Raw genomic sequence first — 21,532 nt, forward strand, 5'->3', positions numbered from 1 at the left:
GGTACCAATTTTAAAATTTCAATTGAAAACAAACAGGTTGAGTTGAAAGCAGCTGCTTATTAACAGAGCTTTTAGAAGTACCTGAAGTTTTAATGTCTCTCAGCCTTATCCTCCAACATCATGCATAATAAGAATTAGTTATATTGTTAGGAATAGTGACTGTTACTATTTTGAGACTGCAATCAGGGTGTCAGCTGTGCTGTAGTTAGCTCAAGGCTGGAGAGGGGAAGGATCTACCTCCAGGCTCAGGCAGCTCCTCCAGGGGCACTGGAATAAGGGCTGCAGTTCCTCACTAGTTATTGGCTGGAGACTGCCCACAGTTCCTTGCTACAACGGCACCGCCAAGTTCCTTGCTCTGAGACAAGCACTCAAGAGCAAGAGAGAGAGAGTGCCAGCAAGACAAAAGTCACAATCTTTTATAACCTAATTGCATAAGAGACACTCCAGCACTTTTGCTACATTCTGTTGATTAGAAGCAAATCACTGGGTGTAGCCCATGCTCACGAATAATCTACACAGTGTGTGCATCCCAGGAGGTGGTGATCAACGCAGCCATGTGCCAAGCTGCTTACAGCAGGCAGGTAGAGTCAAAAAGGAAGAGGGGCGCGAGGGGATACCAGAGAGAACAGTCATGAAGTAAAGGTGCAAAACAAGCACCCGGTTTGTCAAATGCAGTGGAAATGTCGTCAGGTAAGATGTATGCCATGGATGTTGCAAATAACAATTTCTTTGCGATTTAGTGAAAATGGTTCAGTGGCAAAGAGAAAGTTAAAGCCAAACTGCAGTGGGAGGTACAGTGAATGAGAGACAAAGAGGCGTATGGCCAGTCTTCGAAGAAGCTGAGATGAGAAAGAGTGGAGAAGAGGATCAGGGCTCTAGAGGAGAGGAAGTTAAGGGAACAGTTTATTTCTTTTTTTAAATTGAACAACTCTTAGGACTGAAAGAAAGAGGTTAGTGGAGAGGTTAAAGACACAGAACAAGGGACTCTGTGATAAAGCAAGGATCCGGAACAAACAGAGAAGCATGGGATCAAAACAGAGAGGGAGTACCCACCTTAACCAAGAGGGGAGAGAGCACATTCTACCCCTACCACACAGGAAGGCTGGGGAGGCACAGGAGACCGGGGGGAAGTGAGGGAATTCCCACCAATAGCCTCTATCCTCTCTGAGGGAGAGACAGCATTCTAAAAGTAAAGGGCTGGGAATTAATGTGTCAACCAGTTTGCCTGATATATACTACTGACTAAATAAGATTCTGTTGAACTCACAGTTTAAAAACAGTTGAACAGTTTTTGTCTTGTGCAGTATTATTAACCACTCAAAGCATCTATCTGGTACATAGGTGTTATCTCACCTTTGAGAAGCCAAGTTCTTTCCCTCGTAACAGATTATACGTGCTTACAGTCAATATTCCTACTCTTTATTATGTATCCCAGAACTTTACAGAGATACTACAGAGAGGATCCCTACTCATGTGAATAAAAATTCTGTACTCATGGAGCTAACAGATCTCTTGATTCGTGGTTAAAATAAGATGAAAGCTTTTGCTCAGATTTAGACAGACACGTGATAACATTTGAAACGCAGAAACATAAATGAGAAGTATGAAAATTAAATGAGATACGAGGACAAGAGTCTCAGGAAAAGAATGAATGCACCCTAAACTTTCATTTAAATTTTCTACATTTACCATTTTATTTCTTTCTAAATATTAAAAAATATTTACCCTGTTTAAAATATCTGCTCAAGGCAATAATCTATAGTATGTTTATCAATTATAACAAATACAACTCAACCAGTAAGGGATTAACTGAATGCAACTTTTCTGTCTCATGTGTGTATGCATATTTTTTGTTTAGAGTTACATAATCAAATTATACAGAGAAAAGCACATTAACAAGCCTTTTTTTTTGCCCCATGACATCTGAAAGATACTGTACATTCCTATCAATAAGAGTGGCTCAAAATGACAGTGATTCTGATTCAGAAAGAAGAGGAAGGGTATGTTTTTGTCCCCACTTGAGAGACAATATTATTTCAACAGAACCGTATTAACAAGGAATATTTGCATGTAACAGTAAAGATTTTCTATACCACTGAAAGATTATTCTAAACTAATTACATCTCAATACCCTCAAATAATAAATGTGATGATATAATAAATATCATTTTCATAATTCACCTCTGAAGTTTTAAAAGCATAGCAAAACCAAAAATAACCGGTTTAATTCAACCTTATTTCCCCTTTATATATTTCTAAACAGGTATTTCTGGATCACATTTTCAAAAATACCCAAGGATACACATACATCCATGTAAATTCTGCAATTAGATTGGATCAATTTTACTGGTTATTTTAATTTTATAACAATTAAGGTTAATAAACTATCTCTGACCTGATCTATTTCAGTTAAGTATCTTGTAAAGAAAAAATAAAAACAGGTCCAGTAATTACGGTCTCTTTTTTCATCTCAGCATTTGCAAATCTTTGAAAATGAAATTATGTTCACTTAGACTCACCTCTTTAAAGGGGCCTCTGAAAGCTTACCCCTGCAGTTCATGAACAACTTCACCTTCATGTTGATAATCTTGCCAAGTACCTATCACAAAAAAAATTCCCATATTTGATATTGTCATATTAATAGCTAACATTTATTGAGCATTTCCTATGTACCAGGTGTACTAAAAATAGAAATGAGTAATTTCAAGTAGGATACTCCAAAATTTTGAACATTACTAGAAAAAATACATAGTCTTCCAATGTAACTGGTTTATTAAAATCTAACTACTGCAAGCTACATCACAATTTGAACCTTTAAAATTTTCAGTACAATGATAAGCCACATAATATCCTCTCAGAGTCTGCTAGTTGTCTTCTAATATTCATTCTCCCCTACTTTCAGGTTTATGCATAGTCTCCACCCTCCCTTGTGGCTGGGTGTAGCCAGATGACAGGCTACATTCTGGTCAGTGAGGTGTGACTGGGTGGACCATGTCCAACTTCAGGGTTGTGCCCTTGTTCTCCCCTTCCTGTTGGCAGAAATACAGAGATGATGTTGGGCCCTTGACTAGTGATCTTAAACCACTAGACAGAAGCTGCTTCATGAGAATGGCTGAACAACCAGACAGAAGGTGCCTGAGTCCCTCACACCGTGGACCTGTCTTTAAGCAACTCTAGGCGGTTACACTTGGACTTTGAGATGAGAGAAATAAACTTCAGTCTTGAAGGTACTGTTGCTGTGGCCAAGCCTATTGAATACAACCTTCATGTTCCCTCATCCCTTAGCTTCAACTGTTTGGCTAATGTTACTTATTACACTTTAACTAATTAAGCTTAGGCATCAGCTTCTCCAGAAGCCATTCTCCACACCTGGGGAAAAACGAAGACAGGAAGACACCTGTATTAGTCTGCTCAGACTGCCATTACAAAATACCACAGACTGGGTGGCTTAAACAACAGAAATTTATTTATTTTAGATCAAGGTGCTGGTAGGTTCAGTTTCTGGCGAGGGCTCTCTTCCTGTTTTGTAGGCAGTAGCCAAGTCACAGTCTGCTCAATCAATCTCTTCTTTATGCGTGTAAAGACAGAAAGAGATCTCTTTCTCGCCTCCTCTCCTTTTTTTTTTTTTTTCTTTCCTCTCTGAGGGAGATTTGCCCTGAGCTAACATCCGTTGCCAAGCCTCCTCTTTTTTATTTTTTTGGCTTGGGGAAGATTAGCCCTGAGCTAACATTAGCCCTGTGCCAATCTTGCTCTATTTTGTATGCGGGTCGCTGCCACACCATGGCGTGATAAGTGGTGTAGGTTTGCGCCCGGGATCTGAACCCGAGAACCTGGGCTGCCGAAGCGGAGCACGCAGAACTTTAACCACTCGGCCATGAGGCCGGCCCCCTCCTCCTCTTCTTATGAGGCTATCAATCCTACTGGATTAGAGCTCAATCCGTAAAATCTCACTTAACCTTAATTACCTCCTAAAGGCCCTATTCCCAAATACAGTCACATGGGGGTCGGGGCTCTAATATATGAATTTTAGGGGAGAGGGGGACAACAGCTAAATCCATAGCAACACCTAAACTTGGTACTGCCATAACACCCTGTGCACAGCTCTATCATTCATTTTCTACATTGAAATATGACGAATTATTTAAAATGCTGTATGGAACAAAGAATCAAGAGCACAAATATTTGATTATACTCGAAAAGACTTGAAAAGATTATAAATTTTGAAATAAAAGTAGTATATAATATGTAAATATATATAAAATATTATATTATCTTACGATCAATAACTGTGACATTTTCTGTGCTTCTCTTGTCAATGGATCAACAATAGCAATGACATCAAAGAACATATCATTCTCCTGAGGATTGATCTTTATAATGCTAGGAAAATAGAAAATAAGATGAAAGATGATCAGTTAAATTTATTCAAGTGCCTAATTAATCTTAATCTTAGCTATATACATTCTTATAAATTGCTTTCTTTCTCACTAGATTAAAAAAATTCTGGTTATTTCAAAGAAGAAAATCTAAATTTGAAAGTCTAATGTTCGTGTTTAATACATTAGAAAACTAGAAACAATTGGAGAAAATGAAAGTAAGATTTTACGAACAAGTGATTTTAGAAAACTCTTCAAAGAACAATACTAATATAGTGAAAATTCTGATAATTTTCAGCCCCCCAAATTCTCATGGATCATACAATATAAAAAATAAAACCAAGATGTTTTTGTGTTAGTTGAATATATTTTCTCAGATATGAAAATGATAAAATTAACTATTCAGTACTTTTATTAAATTTAATATTTAAAAAAACCCAACATGTTATAACAGGAAAGTTCAGAAACAAACATCCAAATTTATCATACTTTATTTTAACCCCAGTCATCCTCTCCTCACCTCCTCCCCCCTGTCCACTTTGTCTTTCATTGATCTAAGTTCTAAGTTAGAAGATGGACTAATCTTGAAAGAAAAATGTTGAGAAAATCATTAAAAGCACCAAAAAGGCCAGTAGGAGATAATCAATTTTATCTTTAATATAATTAAAAGTATATATTTAATTAAAGGTACAGAATATTCCAATTGAATAACTGTTTTAACACTGTAATAATACAGGAAGTCAGCTTTTTTGAGATGTATGAATTAAATATTTTACATATTACAAAGGGAAAAAGATTACCAAATCAAAATGTACACCCGTAAAATTACAGGGATATTAGTCTTCTTTGGTACACAGACTATCAATATTTAGACTTTTTGCAGTGAAAGGATTAATTTCTCAGCAATTAAATAAAAGCTAATGAAAAACTCACTCCAGATATGGGTCCTCTGATGTAGAGAAATGAAAGACATTTCATTGTATATGCAGTTGATATTATCTGATTATGTTAAATAGGAGCGGCAGAATCAGGTAACAGATCCTGCTGGATAACTATTGCTAGAAATAAGAGATACAAATCAGATGTTTTAAGTTAAAGAGACTATCTACAATGATTAATTCCTTTAGTTATCTTGATGAAAATTTTACAGATTACTGCCATCCTTGTAGCACTACTCAAAACAAGTCATTTTCTGTAAGCTTTCTGAGATGTTATTACGGCGCAAGTAGGCATCTGTTTACTGCTACTTGAAGGTATTCCCCCCAGGCTATTGCCTTTTCTTTGTATGAATCAGAATTCCATAGTCCCCATCATCTATTTATACATGTGTTGGTGTGGACTCAGGACAATTTTCTGAGCAGAATCCTGAGCCTATTACTAGGTATCACAATGATTCATCTAAGAATGGAAATGGAGCATCCGTTTTCTCATGCAACATTAACAAAAAGATGCTAACTCTACCTACATCACCTTTTTAAGGCAATGGATTTCTACTCAATCGCCAAAAAACTATTGCTACACTTCTTGCCATTAGCCAGGAAGAATAATGTCAAGCACACTGACAGTCAATAATTATTAAAAGCTTAACTCAGAGAAAAAACAGTGAAGAACAGCTTGAGGTATACAAAGTTCATCAACTCTTACAGATATACAGTCATATGTTACTTAACGACGGGGATATGTTCTGAGAAATGTGTCGTTAGCTGATTTCATCTTTGTGCAAACATCATAGAGTGTACTTACACAAAGCTGGGTGGTATGCCTACTACATTCCTAGGCTATATGGTACTAATCCTATGGGACCACTGTCATCTATGCGGTCCGTCGACCAAAATGTCGTTGTGTGGCACATGGTTGTGCTAAACACATTTCAAACAGGTCAAAGCAGTAGAAAAGCTGGCTACTCAGCTAGTATTGTATTCATTTTGTGGAGAGTTGTTTTACTGAATTAATTTTATGATGCTATCAGTTTACGTATAAAAATAGGTCAAATCATCTACTTTAAGGATGTTGAAGACACTGCTTGTTATACAGTAGTCTCTTTATGAAGATTCCTAAGCGAAATTTCTGTCCTCCCAAGAATAGTTAGTTACACTTCACCTGAATGACTCATTTGTTTTCATTTGTGAACTTTTTGAACCGTGTAAACTGGAGAACTTAGAGCTAAATTTGTGGCGTGCTCAAGGCAGGCAGGCAGGCAGGCCGGCCGCTGCTCCAGTGGTCTGCAAGGCCTTCTTCAAGACCTTTAGCATCACACCACTTGCATCTGTCACTGCAAGTTCCTGGGATGACGGGGTGACAGGTTAGGGTTGCTATTTTTGCTTTTGGCAAAGATATTGGAAGAATATCGAATCTACATGTTGTGAAGAGAAGGCCATAGGTAATACAGAAATTCAACAGAGATCCTTCAGGGCTGAGAAAAATGTAACTGTGTTTTTCATTTTTCACTTCTTTCAGATTTCAATTTACTACTACCCTTTTCTTTCTCCATTTGCAAACAATCCATAAGTTATCTTGTTACATTTAAATATTCTCATAAAAATTTAAATTTATAAGGAGGAATTAAGAACAAATATATTAATACAGCAATAATATATTTATAACTTTTAACATATTGGCTTCATATAGACAAAAGCAGAGTGTCAAAGATATAATGCTGCATAAAAAAATATTGTATATTATACATCACTAAAAAGCTATAATTGAATTTTTCAATGTGATTATAGAAATATATACATATTCTCATGAAATAATATACCTACATAACTAAGGAAATACTGAAAATATGTAAATTAAAATGAAAAGTGACTTGAAGTTTTTGCTCATCTCTGTAGCATACTATATTATCCTAGTATCAATTTCCAAAGGTTCACCAACATTTTAAAAAATTAAGTGTGACGTTATGCAGAAATTTATGTATAAAACTGAACTGTACTATAAAATATTATTATAATTTTCCCTGATAGGAAAAAATCAGAAGCAAACTCTTTGATAGACAAAGAATGGTATTTCTAGAGACAATTACTCAAGATAATAATTTTAAGACACTGCATGAGCTCAGGGAATCTGTAATAGTAGTATCAAAAAAAAGTAGTATAGCTACTCTTACAAATAACGAGGCTTTCTAACAAAGAATAAGGGCTTAGAAATCACTGAGGAATCAAATACATGATTATGGTTAAACTGACTTACTAACTCCATCACACCACTGAGGCCTGGCAGAGCAAATCCTTGGAATCTTGGTCCATGCAGTAGCTTTACAACGCATCAACTTTGCTAGGCTGAACTACATCTTCCAGAATTCCCTTTCCCTCACATTTCTGGTTTGGGTGGGCCACAAGAGATTCGCAGGAGGTGTGGAGGGCAGAAGAGGGGCAGCAGCCATTTTGTAGCTCACCCACCTTGTCACTGATCTGCTGACTCACCTTCTTGGCATGAGGCACCAGCTGGTTCTACCTTCCCCAGGACTCTCCCCTACTTCTCTGATTCCTGGGTCACAAGTGTGTGTTTAGCTTTGTGACAAAGGGTTCCCATTTTCTGCAGGATGCCCACTACATGCCAAGGTCAGAGGCAATAAGAGCTGACACAGGTTTCAGCCCATCCTTATGGGGTTCCAGCTTGCTCTTGATCCCCCCTCTTTACAACCACCTTTCCTTCCTCATTGTCTGCCTTGTGAACTTCAAGCTCCAGTATCAGAAGTCAATAGCCTTACAGAGGCTGCTTAACCAGCTCCCACAACTGTGTAAGGTCAAATCTTATAACAATTCTTTTATTTATTTAAAATAAATATTTAAAATATTTTAAAATATTTCAAATAAATAAATTCTTATCTATACACTCTCCATATACACATGCACACACATATACACACACATGCACACATATAACAATGTTTCTACTGCTCTGACCCTGACTATGTAGTCCAGTATTGCTAATGTGCTTCGTTCTACTTTTCCTAGGCTTCCAACAAAAATAAAATCCAACAAAGTCATTGTTTCTTCAATAAATTAAGTCTTGCTGGCCTTGATCCTACATTTAAGGTAGGTATTCACATTTCTCCTCTGATTAATGTGAGTTGATTTTATGGTTAAACCTGAAACTTTCAGGTTCAATCTTACTTCTCTTATTTCCAAGTTGTGAGAGGAGTGTCATTATTTGTGTAACAAATATGCATAACAGCTAGTTACAATGCACTAAATATCTACTATATTCAAGGCAGTAGGCCTGTAACTCATAAAACCCCTGAAGGATAGGGATCATCATCTATATTTTATAGACTAAGAAACTGAGGCTGGACCGGCCCCGTGACTTGGCGGTTAAGTGTGCGCACTCCACTGCTGGCAGCCCGGGTTCGGATCCCGGGCGCGCGCTGACACCCTGCTTCTCCAGCCATGCTGAGGCCGCATCCCACATGCAGCAACTGGAAGGATGTGCAGCTATGACATACAACTATCTACTGGGGCTTTAGGGGGGAAAAAAAAATCTTTAAAAAAAAAAAAAAGAAACTGAGGCTAAGAGAGGTCACACAGCTAAATAAGCAGTAGATTAGGATTCAAATACTGGCTTTTTTTGACAAGAAAGCTCATGCTATGCCACACAACCAAAGTCGATCTAGATAAATATATCATACCAACACGTGTAAACACACAGAAAACAAAATTATATACATGAACTCAGAAAATGGTGGATTACTGACTTTGTACATTAAACAGAGGCAGGCATTAGATGAGTACATATTAATGCATAAACACAGATGCATGCCAATACATATTTACTACATATCCACTTACAAATATTTATATTAATGCCCCAGAAATAAACAGAAAAAAATTGGAGAATTGCAAACCACTGTCACAAAGTCATATCACATCCTTCCCTCCACATAAAATAAGGCACTAGGCTTAAAAGCAGCAGGACACATTGACTCCTGATACTGGAAGCTAGAGAAAGAAAGCAGACTACAACAACAATAAACTAGGACAGATCAAATGTTTCAGACATTTAATGTGGGAGTAAATAGTTCCAAACACATCAAAATTCCTAAGTATAACTTCATAGAACATTACAGTGACTAATGTTTACAATGATAGTTTTGAATGATTTGTGTTAAATTACTTCGGCACGTGGTATTTAAGAAATCAAAAATGTTTCTAAAAAGAATTCCATTAGATGTGTTTAAAACACTTAAAAGTATTGAATCTCACTTATCTGAAAAAGAAAATGAAGACTTCATTTGCCACAGTGCTAGATAATTTCTCTTTAGATAGTAATTTTCCCTGAGAATGATAACACTATACATGTGTGAAGACATCTCAAAAGACAGACTTTCTACAGCTAAAGCACGTGGTATCTTCTAATAGTTAAGCATAAGCGACGTAAGATTGCATCTACCAGAAAACTTACAAAAAGGTGTCAGTCATTTAAAGTTTGTGTTAATTTGTCTCAATTTAGTTTTATAGGAGAAGTGGGTAGAAAAAGATCATTTTTGGGCTGGCCCCGTGGCTTAGCGGTTAAGTGCGGACGCTCCACTACTGGTGGCCTGAGTTTGGATCCCGGGCGCGCACCGACGCACTGCTTCTCCGGCCTTGCTGAGGCCGTGTCCCACATACAGCAACCAGAAGGATGTGCAACTATGACATACAACTAGCTACTGGGGCTTTGGGGAAAGAAAAAATAAGGAGGAGGATTGGCAATAGAAGTTAGCTCAGAGCCCATCTTCCTTAGCAAAAAGAGGAGGATTGGCATGGATGTTAGCTCAGGGCTGATCTTCCTCACACACACACACACACACACACACACAAAGAAAAAGATCATTTAATAAAACATGTCTATCGTTTAGTTACATAATGTCTAACTGATTTTTTTCCCCAATTTTAAGTGGTCCTTAATTCAAAACAAAACAAAACAAAGGTTCTCTTCTGGGGACACAGATAATTGTATGTATGTAGATAGAGTTTGATGAATTTTATTTCAAATATCTTAGAGGAGCTGTATTATATAATGAAATTACAAACTAGTTTATTATTCTAGAACAGTATTTCTCTTGATGGCTGTCTTCAGAAACCTAATTTTTATGAAACAATAACTTTTTAATAAAAAAAGTGTCCCATGGATAAATAAGTTGCCCAACTACTGAATTAAGCAAAAACAAACTTTTCTTTTTTTTTTTTTAATTTTATTTATTTATTTTTTCCCCCTAAGCCCCAGTAGATAGTTGTATGTCATAGCTGCACATCCTTCTAGTTGCTGTATGTGGGACTCGGCCTCAGCACGGCTGGAGAAGCGGTGCATCGGTGTGCGCCCGGGATCCAAACCCAGGCTGCCAGCAGCGGAGCCTGCGCACTTAACCCCTAAGCCATGGGGTCAGCCCAAAACAAACTTTTCTTTTGTTTTAACTACCCCATACCTCATAAACTGTTTTTGAAATCAGGGAGTGTGATACCTCCAGCTTTGTTCTTTTTTCTCAGGATTCCTTTAGCTATTCGGGGTCTTTTGTTGTTCCATATAAATTTTAGGATTCTTTGTTCTAGTTCTGTGAAAAATGTTGTTGGAACTTTGATAGGGATTGCATTGAATCTATAGATGGCTTTAGGAAGTATGGACATCTTAACTATGTTAATTCTTCCAATCCAAGAGCATGGAATATCTTTCCATTTTTTTGTGTCTTCTTCAATTTCTTTCAGAAATGTTTTATAGTTTTCGGTGTACAGATCTTTCACCTCTTTGGTTAAGTTTATTCCTAGGTATTTCATAAACTGTTAATATGTTGATGCAAACTGAAAATCTCCCCCTCCCCTCTGCCCAAGAACACAGTGTTCTCTAAACTAAGCTGACCAGAGAACAGTTTTTCCCTCAGAACATATCTGCCAACATCTCAGAGTAGTGTTCCATAGAACACATTTTGGGACAGGCTACATTTGGGACATGTCTACATTTTACTAATCAAAATTCTTTAGTAACTGAGTCTTTTATACATTGAGAATATAAAGATATTATCATTTATAATGATTATTCCAAGATAGGACAAAAATTCCAAATGATCTTGAGCATGAAAGATATGACAAATCATACTGTATATTACTTACTTGAAACTTCATATCCTATATATATCATCCTTTATTTATTAGAATATACAAGTAACTGGAATTTCTTTTCCTAATCTTGCCAAATACTTTATTCTCTAACACAGAACTTTTAATTCTACTTTAAATTCTGCTATATTATGAATACAAACGGAAACCGTAATTGAGTACAGGATGCAGTGACAGAAAACACAGCACTACTACATTCTTACCTGTGATTCTCTTTCAGAAATGTGACATCATACCGAGATGCTCGTTTAGGCAAAGAGGAAACAAGGGCGTCAACTTTCATAATGAGGTCACTCATGCTAGATAAACAAGATAAACAATGTATGAGTGATTTGGGAAGAGAAAGGTCTGTATTTTATGTTACAATTAGTGCCTCGAGTAAGGGGACTTTAATTTAAAATATCTCCAATAGACAAACTTTATATAAATGATTTTTCTTCCAAACTTGTAAGTAAATCTGTCAGTTCAAAGTTAAGATGACTGTTGCTTTTAAAATCATCCTTTCTCTTATCATTGATATGATCTTTAAACACTTATAAGTAATGTTCTCAACAGTGTCTATAAGAATATGGTGAATCATCCCATTCAAGTCAATACTTGCTGAGCGCTGGTTATGTGTCCAAGCATTGGGGCCCATGTAGAAAAGAAAGAAGGGCAGGAAGAACAAAAAGTAAATAATACGATACCTACTTTCAAAGGATTTTTCATACAGTTAAGAAGCTCAGATTTCCATGGTTTCAAATGAGTTTGAAAACTAATTAAGACTGCACGAAATACATATCTAGATTAAATATAACCAAATTTGAAAATCCATGACAGCAAAAATGTATTATATGTTCAGTGATATGTTGGGACAGAAAATGTTGGTTGAACTTTCCTTAAAAAAAAGAAAGAAAAAGAAAAGATAGGCATCTCCATTTTATAAATAAAGAAATTTAGATTCAGAGTAGCTGAGAACCTTGTATATTTCTAATATATCATCTTTCACTGAACTATAAAGTCCTGAAATGTAGGACTTCATATTATAATTTCTATTTGTAATACCTACCATATCTTTCACAGAGCATTGCATTTAATGGCTACTTAATAAACATATCAAATGAATGAATTAATCAAAGCCATAATCTCTATTCATAAACTCTTTCAAAGGTATCTACTTATTAGCCACATAATCTCTAATATGTAAAATTGGAGGAAATATTTATGGTCAACATGCTCTCCATGTTTCTTAAACTGGGCTGACTGCTTAAAGTAGTACGTATCGGGCCGGCCCTGTGGCTTGGCAGTTAAGTGCGCGTGCTCCGCTGCTGGTAGCCCGGGTTTGGATCCCGGGCGCACACGGACGCACCGCTTCTCCCCCCATGCTGAGGCCGCGTCCCACATACAGCAACTAGAAGGATGTGCAGCTATGACATACAACTATCTACCGGGGCTTTGGGGGAAAAATAAATAAATAAAATTATAAAGTAGTACGTATGTACTGATAGGAGAGGAAGACGAGAAAAGGAAAATCTTTGAGGCCCAAACCTTTTCTTAGATTCTCTGCTGAATTTTCAGCTATCCAGGTCAGTTTTTCTCTCTTTGTGAAAAGTACTTTGAACTAAAGAGGGAAAAGGGCGCTAGAAACTCAGCACCTACTGCTTGAGAACTGGAGAAGTCTCCAGGAGCAGAACAAGTTGTCATCACTCCGTTAGAGAAACAGAGTTTATGTGCTCCTGGGGATAATGATTCCAAGGATTCTCTTTTTGGCATTCAGAGTTCTGCCTTCCTAGTTAACTAACTTTTGAAAAACATGCATACTTTTAATGTATGTTCAGAGTTAAGTGAACATTCTAATTACAACATAACTTGTTTGGCATTATTTGTGTGCGAGTTAAGACAATTAGAGGGGACACCCTCTGGTTGAATGTTATTGGTTTTTGTTATTTTGTTGGTGGTTTTGGTATGAAATGTGCTTTTAAAGTGGCTAAAATAGCTTCCCGAACTTAAAACTACAATTATAATTTTTACAAGGTTAAAAAAATTAGCTCTGAAACGTTAGCATATTTACAAAAGTCAAGAAATAATTACTGAATTATATGCTTTTCAACATATACTAGACCTAAATTAATTATAAAATTGTAACTTTTTTTTGCTTTTTGAAGTTTTCTTTAGTTTTATTCCATTTGAAAATAACTATGGATATTAGCTCTTCAGTGCAGAAAAGCCCTTACTTGACTAATTTACAAACATTTATTATTTTCTATCAAAGTAATTTCCTAAATGATGAATTTTTAAGAAATATCATTTCCTAAATGATAGATTAAGTAAGACATCCGTTTCATCTGGATCAGAATTCTGTATTCAAGACTAAGAATCAGAACTTTTAGTTCTGGCAAGATAACCACCCCCAAAGTATAGCTGTATGCTGTGAGATGCATGGATACACTGAAAGTAAAGGACAGAGAAAGATATAACAGAAAAATATTAACCAAAAAGAATGTTGATGTGGCTTAAATATCAGACCTCATATACTTTAAGATAAAATCATTATTAGGAAAAGAGTAATTTATATAATGATGAAAGGAATAATTCACTAGAAAGATAATTCTGAAATAGGGTATACATAACAACATATAGCTCAAAATATTTAAAACAAAAATTGAAAAAACTACAAGAATTAAATGATAAACCCAGAATCCTAGTGGTGTTTAACAAACTTCTCCTACTAACCAACAGATAAAGAAAAATTCAGTATCTTGATGATATGAAAAAAGAACACATTCAACCTAATAGTTATATAATCTTTCACACAATTAGAGAATGTCTTTTTTTAAAAAATCAAGTATGAAACAATGATAAAAATTAACTCTGTCTCACAAAATTAGGAGAAATAAATACCAAATAACTTATCCATGTCCTCTAATCATAGTTCAAAATAAACTGGAGGGGCCAGCCCAGCGGTGTAGCAGTTAAGTGTGTGCGCTCTGCTGCCATGGCCCAGGGTTTGCAGGTTCGGATCTTGGGCGCGCACTGACACACCGCTTGTCAAGCCATGCTGTGGCAGCATCCCATATAAAGTAGAGGAAGATAGGCACGGATGTTGGCCCAGGGCCAATCTTCCTCAGCAAAAAGAGGAGGATTGGCAATAGATGTTAGCTCAGGGCTAATCTTCCTCACACACACACACACACACACACACACACACACACACACACAATAAATAAATAAATAAACTGGAAATCAATTACACACTGTGCCTTTTAAAATTTATAAAACACACTTTATTTATTTATTCAATAAATATTACTAAGTGCCTAACAAGACCTAGGCACAATTCTATGTACAGGAGATTTTTAAAAAATGAAAAAAATAGACAACTTGCCTTCAGGAAGCTAACATTCTAAATATTTCAAAATATTCCAAAAAAATAAAAAAATACTTTTAAAAATAAAAACAGAAATTTGAAAATATTTAGCACTGAATCATAATGAAATAATTATATATCAAAACTTCTGTGATACAGCTAAATAAGTGCTTAGAGAGAAATTTCAAGCCTGTAATTTAAGAATACGAAAGAAAAAATGTGACATTAATAAGCTAAGAATCCAACTTGAGGAGTTTATAAAAAAGAACAGATTAAAAAGAAATAATAAAGAACTGAAATTGATAAAAACAAACAAAAAACAATTAAGAGCCTGTCATGTCCTCATGTCCTACATATATGAAAAGACTAGTAAAACAGATATAGCTCTTACTAAATCGAGCAAACTAAAACAAGAGAAAGGCCAACATAGATGAGATATTTAAAAACTGAAAGTTAAGGAACAAAGCTGTTATAATTCACAAATGATATGAGTGTCTTATATTAGACAAAATGTTACAAACAAATAAGAGAGTCCAGCAAGGGAGATTAACACAGAAACTTAATACTGTTCCTGTAATTTATCAGTAAACAATTTGAAAATGTAATTTAAAATACACCATTTACAATATGAGCTAAAAGTATAAAGTACTAGGGAATAAATCTAAAAACACACGTATAAGACTTCACGGAAAAAAATGGAAGCTTTACTGAAAGATCTAAAAGGAACACTAAACAAGCATGTCTGTCTGTCTACCTACCTATCTACCCACCTACATATTCTCATATATATTTATATATAAACTATATACCGTATATATCAGTTATATACCTGTATATTATTTATATTATAAATATATACTATATATACATTTATATAACTACATACAAATAATATATGTATATATTTACTGGATGGGATAATTTAATATTATATAAAAATGGCAATTCTCCTTAAACTAACCTATAAATTCAAAGAAATTCCCATAAAAATTCCAGGAGAGTTTTTTGTTGAACTTGTTATACTGGTCCTAATCATATTTATATGGAAAATCAAGTAGCGAAAAACAGCCAAGACAGTTTTGAAGAAGAGGAAGTAGGGGGAATTTTCACTATCTGATATCAAAATTGATTATAAAGCTGTGGTAACTGCAATGTGGGACTGGCACGAGGCAATACACCATTGGAACAGTATAAAGATTCAAGAAGAATTAAAGATATAAATCAGAAAAAAAGCAAAACCATAAAACTTTTAGAATAAATAAGGGAGAATATCTTTATGAACTCAGACTAAGAAAAATTCTTATACAACCCATACACACACACACACAAACTCCCTCACTTATGTAGACATAGACAAACTATGAAGGAAAAACCCCGATAATATTTTGACAGTAAAATAAAAAACTTCTGTGTATGTGGCAAAATGACAATGAAAAAGTAAATATTCAAGTCACAAACTGGAATATTATATTTGTAGCACGTATAATTGATAAAGATTAGTATACAGAATTATAGAGAATATATTACAAATCACTAAAAGAAGAAAATAACCCAACAGATAACTAAGCAAAAGACATGAACGGGTATTTCACAGACGAGCAAATATGAATGAAAATAATCATATGAAAAGATACTCAACTTTACTAGATGTCAAAGAAATGCAAATAAAACAAGATACAATTTCACATCCATCAAAGAGAAAAAACTGAGGCAGATAACACCAAGTACTGGCGAGGACTTGGGGAAACAGGAACTATTATACATTTCTGGTGGGAGTGTTAACTGTTGCAACTACTTTAAAGGACAGAATTTAGGAATATCTGGTAGAACTGAAGATGCACATACTCTACAACCCTCTCGTCTACTCTAGAGGAACTCACACATTGCAAAAGGAGATGTTTAAAGCAGGTTCATTATAGCATGTCCGTAACAGTAAAAAACTAAAGCCAAGTTAACTGTACCTCAGTAATGGATGTATAAATGAACTGCAGTATACTCATAAAATGAAATACTAAAAAGGAATAAAAATGAATAAGCTAGCTCTATATACATGAACGTGGATAAAGCGCCTATGGAAGCAGACTGCAAAGGGAGCCTACAGTATAATAGCATTTCTCTAAAAAAGTCAAGGCTTTCAACACAATAAACACTAATAATAGATATTTACACATGAAGCAAAACTATGAACACAAATATGGGAATCAGGCACACAACATTTTGGAAAATGGTTACCTCTTGGGGAGGGAGGAGAATGGGATGGGTGGGTAAGAAACAAAGAGACAGTCAGATCCAAGGCAAATAAAACAAAATATTAACATCTACAGTTGGGTGGTGGTGAGTAAATGTATATCTTTTATTATTTCTTTATATTCTCTATATGTGTTTTATTATATCTTTACTTGTGTATGTATTTGAAACATTTTCTAATCTTAAAAAGAAAAAATAAGATGCAAAATACCAAACCCCAAAATGAATTGCTCTTATGAATTTAAACTTACTTCTTTGAGTTGATTTCCATACTTTCAACAATGCCTTTAATTTTCTCTACTACATTAGTAAACGTTATCTTTTCCAACAAGTGAAAATCTTCTGCATACAAATTTTCATCTATAGGTCCTAAGAACTTAAAATAAAAGCAGTTATATTATTGTATATCTTCTAGAAGATACCAGTTTGAGGAAAATATTTTCTCATCAAATAGATATTTCTTTAAGAAAAACTGATTAGAGATTAAACAGATGGTGGCTATTAATCCCACTATTTACTAAATCCATTAGGAGACAAAGAAGAGAAAAATATTTCCTCATTTTGATATTACAAATAATATTTACATAAATACCAAAATTAAACTGACAAAATTGAAAAGTAGCAAATTATTTCCATTTGCAAGTTTTACTTTGAAACATAATGCTTCCAAAAACCTAAGGCTTTTCATTCTAAAGTAAATTATGAAAGCAATTGTCTATACTTTACAAATCTTTTAATTTCAATTTTCTATTCATCTGTAAATGTAGTCTACACTATGTAGATATGAATGAATACATAAGCAAGGCATAGAAGAGCAAAAACCGAGAGACAAATCACATAATTACTTAATAACACCAACCAATCTTCACGTAACTGATGTATAACAGTGTGGTGCACAGCAAGGTCACGTAGGTTAGCTTTAATCCACTAACTACAGAGGGGGAGTTACCACAGTGTCCATACCTAATTTCTCAGGATGGCTATCCCATCACAACCACCACCAACTCCACTACTATTAGCACTTTCTGAGGAAGCTACTACATCAGAATCTCATGAAACAAGCCCTGATGTAGGAGGTGAGCCTGGCACAGTGTTACGCTCTAAACAATTATAGTTAACAACAAACAATTAGAAAACATGTCAACCAGAATATTTTTTTTTCCTTGGTAAAAAGACCACAGTGAAATGGTTGCAGCACATCTTCTCACTTCCCCTTCATATGCCTCTGCAATTAATATTTTCTAAAAATTAATGAAGTACAGTTCTTGGATCTTTTTCATTTGCTCATATCATAGGAGATATTAGCTGGAAGGATGGCATTACAGCTAAACAAATACCATGTTTAACCTTAAACATAAAACATGGGCTCTTAAAAATGCAAAACTAGTCACTATAAAACTAAAAGTACACATATAAATATTTCATTGCCTTAAGATTTGATATCATTTGTAAGGTAACTTTTTTTTTTGGGTGGCATTTGTTTTTTAGTTTTTAAGGTGACTTTGAAAGCACTTTCAATGTTATATTTTTTTGACTATGAATAGGAGAGGCCTGGAAAATAGCTGAATTTAACTATATCACCTCTAGTGACTTGAGCGGTTTTGTTAATAACTCAGAATACGGAAATAAGGAAATCTCAAATTGTTTTCCTAAGGGGTTAACAAGACTGGTGATCCTTACCAATTAAATTCACCAGAAAACCAGCTCTATTTCACCTTTGTACGTACAGCCTCAAATAGTTAGGAGAAACTTGATCCTTTTGTGTCTTAGTTCTTCTACTTAAAGCTGAATATAAAACTTGTAATAAAGTAACTTAAATAGTATAAAATCACATAATGTCCGAGTTGGGAAAAGGAACATTAAACTTGAAAATCATGTAATAGTACAATAAAACGTATCAGGTGCTTAAATCTTCTTTCCAACATTTTGGAAATGTGATTTTTCAGTTATACAGAATAACTGCTGTAACAGAAATGCATTACTTCCTTTGACAGCTCATTAAAATTTGGGAAAACTCTCAGAGTGTTCATCCACACCCGGAGTTAAAAATCTCTCTCCACTCATGGAATTTTGATCAACTGGTCCTGATTCTATACTGACTCCCATCAAGTGTAACACAAATCAAGTCTACAAAGGTGCCCACCATTTCCCACGACAGCCTTCAAATATTTAAAGAAAAACAGGAGTTAAGTATATTTACTCTCTCACAACTCTGTGAAACAGACTATTACTATTCCCACTGTCCAAGTGAAGAAACCAAGTCTCACAGAGGTCACATAATTAGCAGTGCAACTGGAATTTGAATCCAGATTTGTCTGGCTGGAAAAAAAAAGGCCTTGCTTGTTTCCCTACTCTCTGCTACCCCCTGGCTTTCAGAAATTAGTAAATAGGTAGTGTGGTACAAAATAAATTTAATGTAATTATAGCAACAGCATTATTTAGGGTTTTGTTTAATATTAACATACATAATTCTTCAGCATATCAGTTAAGAAAGTATGAGATAATCATCAGCACCCCAATTATGATCATTTATAAACAATTTCAACTTCGAATATGTTCCAATTCTAATGTAAACGTTTGGACAGGTTCAGAATGAAGATTGATTCTAAAATGTCAGAATTATTTCAAGCATTAAACTATTTCATTTAGAATGATAACTATCTACTACAATTGCTGTGATTATTGTGCTTTATAGCATTACAATGAGACAGAGTAATAAGCTAAGTATTACGTTATAGCTCATAAACCACAGTACTTATTTTTGGATATATCGTACTTTTCTATTCAAACCACAGTTCTACAAAAAAGGATAATCAAAATTACAATTTTCTAGTAATCAACACAAAAAGTCAACATAATTTGACTTTACACTATTTCTAGCTCCAATCTCCCCCCTGAATTCAACTCCTATGTTCAACTGCTGACTCAACAAGTCTGCTTGGAGGTCCAGAGCTGAACAATGAACTCTTAATATGTCCAGAGCTGAATTCTCTTTCCCTTTCCACTCCTCCTGAACTCCACTCCTCCTGCAGTTTTCCTCACCTTACTACATGGCAACTCCATTCTGCTAGTTACATAGTTCTCTCACATCCCACATCAAGTCTGTCAGCAATTCCCGTTCACTCTTCCTCCAAAATATATCCCACATCCACTTCTCACTACTTCCACTAGAGCCATTCTGGTCCAAGCCACCATTATCTCTCACTTAGACTACTACAATAGCTCCTAACTGGTTTCCTGACCCCCTACAGTCTCTTCTCAATGTAACAGCCACTAGTGATCCAAATAAAACATAAGCCAGATCACGTCAATCCTCTGCCCAGAACTACAAGCTTCGCAACTCATTCAGGGTAGAGCAGGAGTCCCCACACTGCCTATTGAACTCTACATTATCTGGCCCCCAGCTACTTCTCTCAACTACTCTCCTGACTAATCTCTCTTTTTTTTTCCTCCTCAAGGCCCCAGTATATAGTTTTATATTCTAGTTGTAGGTCCTTCTAGTTCTTGTATGTGAGCTGCCACCACAACATGGCTATTGACAGATGGGTGGTGTGGTTCCACACCAGGAACTGAACCCGGGCTGTCCAGGCAGAACGCGCTGAACTGTAAACACCAGGCCATCAGGGCTGGCTCATCCTGACTACTCTCTTGCATGCCTACTATGCCTACAACACACAGACATGATCTCATCTCAGGACCTTTGCACTCACTGCCTAGAATATTCTTCTTCCAGATATTCGACACGGCTTGCTCCCTCACCTCCCTTGGTTCTCTGTCCAAATGACACCTTATCAGTAAGGATGCTATTTGTTATCTTTCTCTGCCCACCAAAATGTAAACTCTACAAAAACATGTTTCTTCACTATAGTACTCTCAGAACCTAGAAGAATGTTTGGTTCACAGCAGGTGAGAAACTAATATTTGAATGTTTTTGTCAATTTCAAGGAAAATGAGAAGGAAACATAGTTCTAGGAGAAATAAGATGAATATAACTATAACTAATATTTGTTATCACTAATATTGATAATATATGAATTATATTAAACATATATTAAATATATGACAAAGAAAACATAAGGTAGCTTCTGTAAAATGTACACCAAAAGGCAAGGTACTAGATACAGCTGGTGTAATTATTTTCCTCTTTATCTCTTAAAATGCCTGACAGAGCCAGAGGTAGCCATATAGTTTAAAACTCTTCTAAAAAGCTATATTTCCTCCCAAAGAAATTATTAAAGAGAAAAAGCAATGCTATTTCTGGGCTTCAACATAGCTCACTATAAAAATTCACTAACACTTTACATTACTGTAATAATAAATAGCAACCATTGTTGCCAAGTTGTAAAATAGCACTGTGCACAGACTTTGAACCTAGGTCTAACTGACTAGCAGCTAACACAATTAGTCAGCTCAAAAACTGCTACACTGGGCCAGCCCAGTGGCACAGTGGTTAAGTTTGTGCACTCTGCTTT

General features: G+C 35.4%; 1 protein-coding gene across 1 annotated transcript in view; it reads right to left on the minus strand.

Annotated features, from left to right (window-relative positions):
• Positions 1-21,532, minus strand: part of UGGT2 (UDP-glucose glycoprotein glucosyltransferase 2) — a 184,825-nt gene that overhangs the window by 51,779 nt on the left and 111,514 nt on the right. The window contains exons 23-26 of the mRNA XM_058548392.1: positions 17,312-17,436; positions 11,671-11,766; positions 4,278-4,380; positions 2,520-2,599 (exon numbers count right to left, since the gene is read on the minus strand). Coding sequence (XP_058404375.1) covers positions 2,520-2,599; positions 4,278-4,380; positions 11,671-11,766; positions 17,312-17,436 — 404 coding nt within the window. The remainder of the gene's footprint in view (positions 1-2,519; positions 2,600-4,277; positions 4,381-11,670; positions 11,767-17,311; positions 17,437-21,532) is intronic.

This window comes from Diceros bicornis, chromosome 9, assembly GCF_020826845.1.
Source record: "Diceros bicornis minor isolate mBicDic1 chromosome 9, mDicBic1.mat.cur, whole genome shotgun sequence".
NCBI classification, from domain to species: Eukaryota; Metazoa; Chordata; class Mammalia; order Perissodactyla; family Rhinocerotidae; genus Diceros; species Diceros bicornis.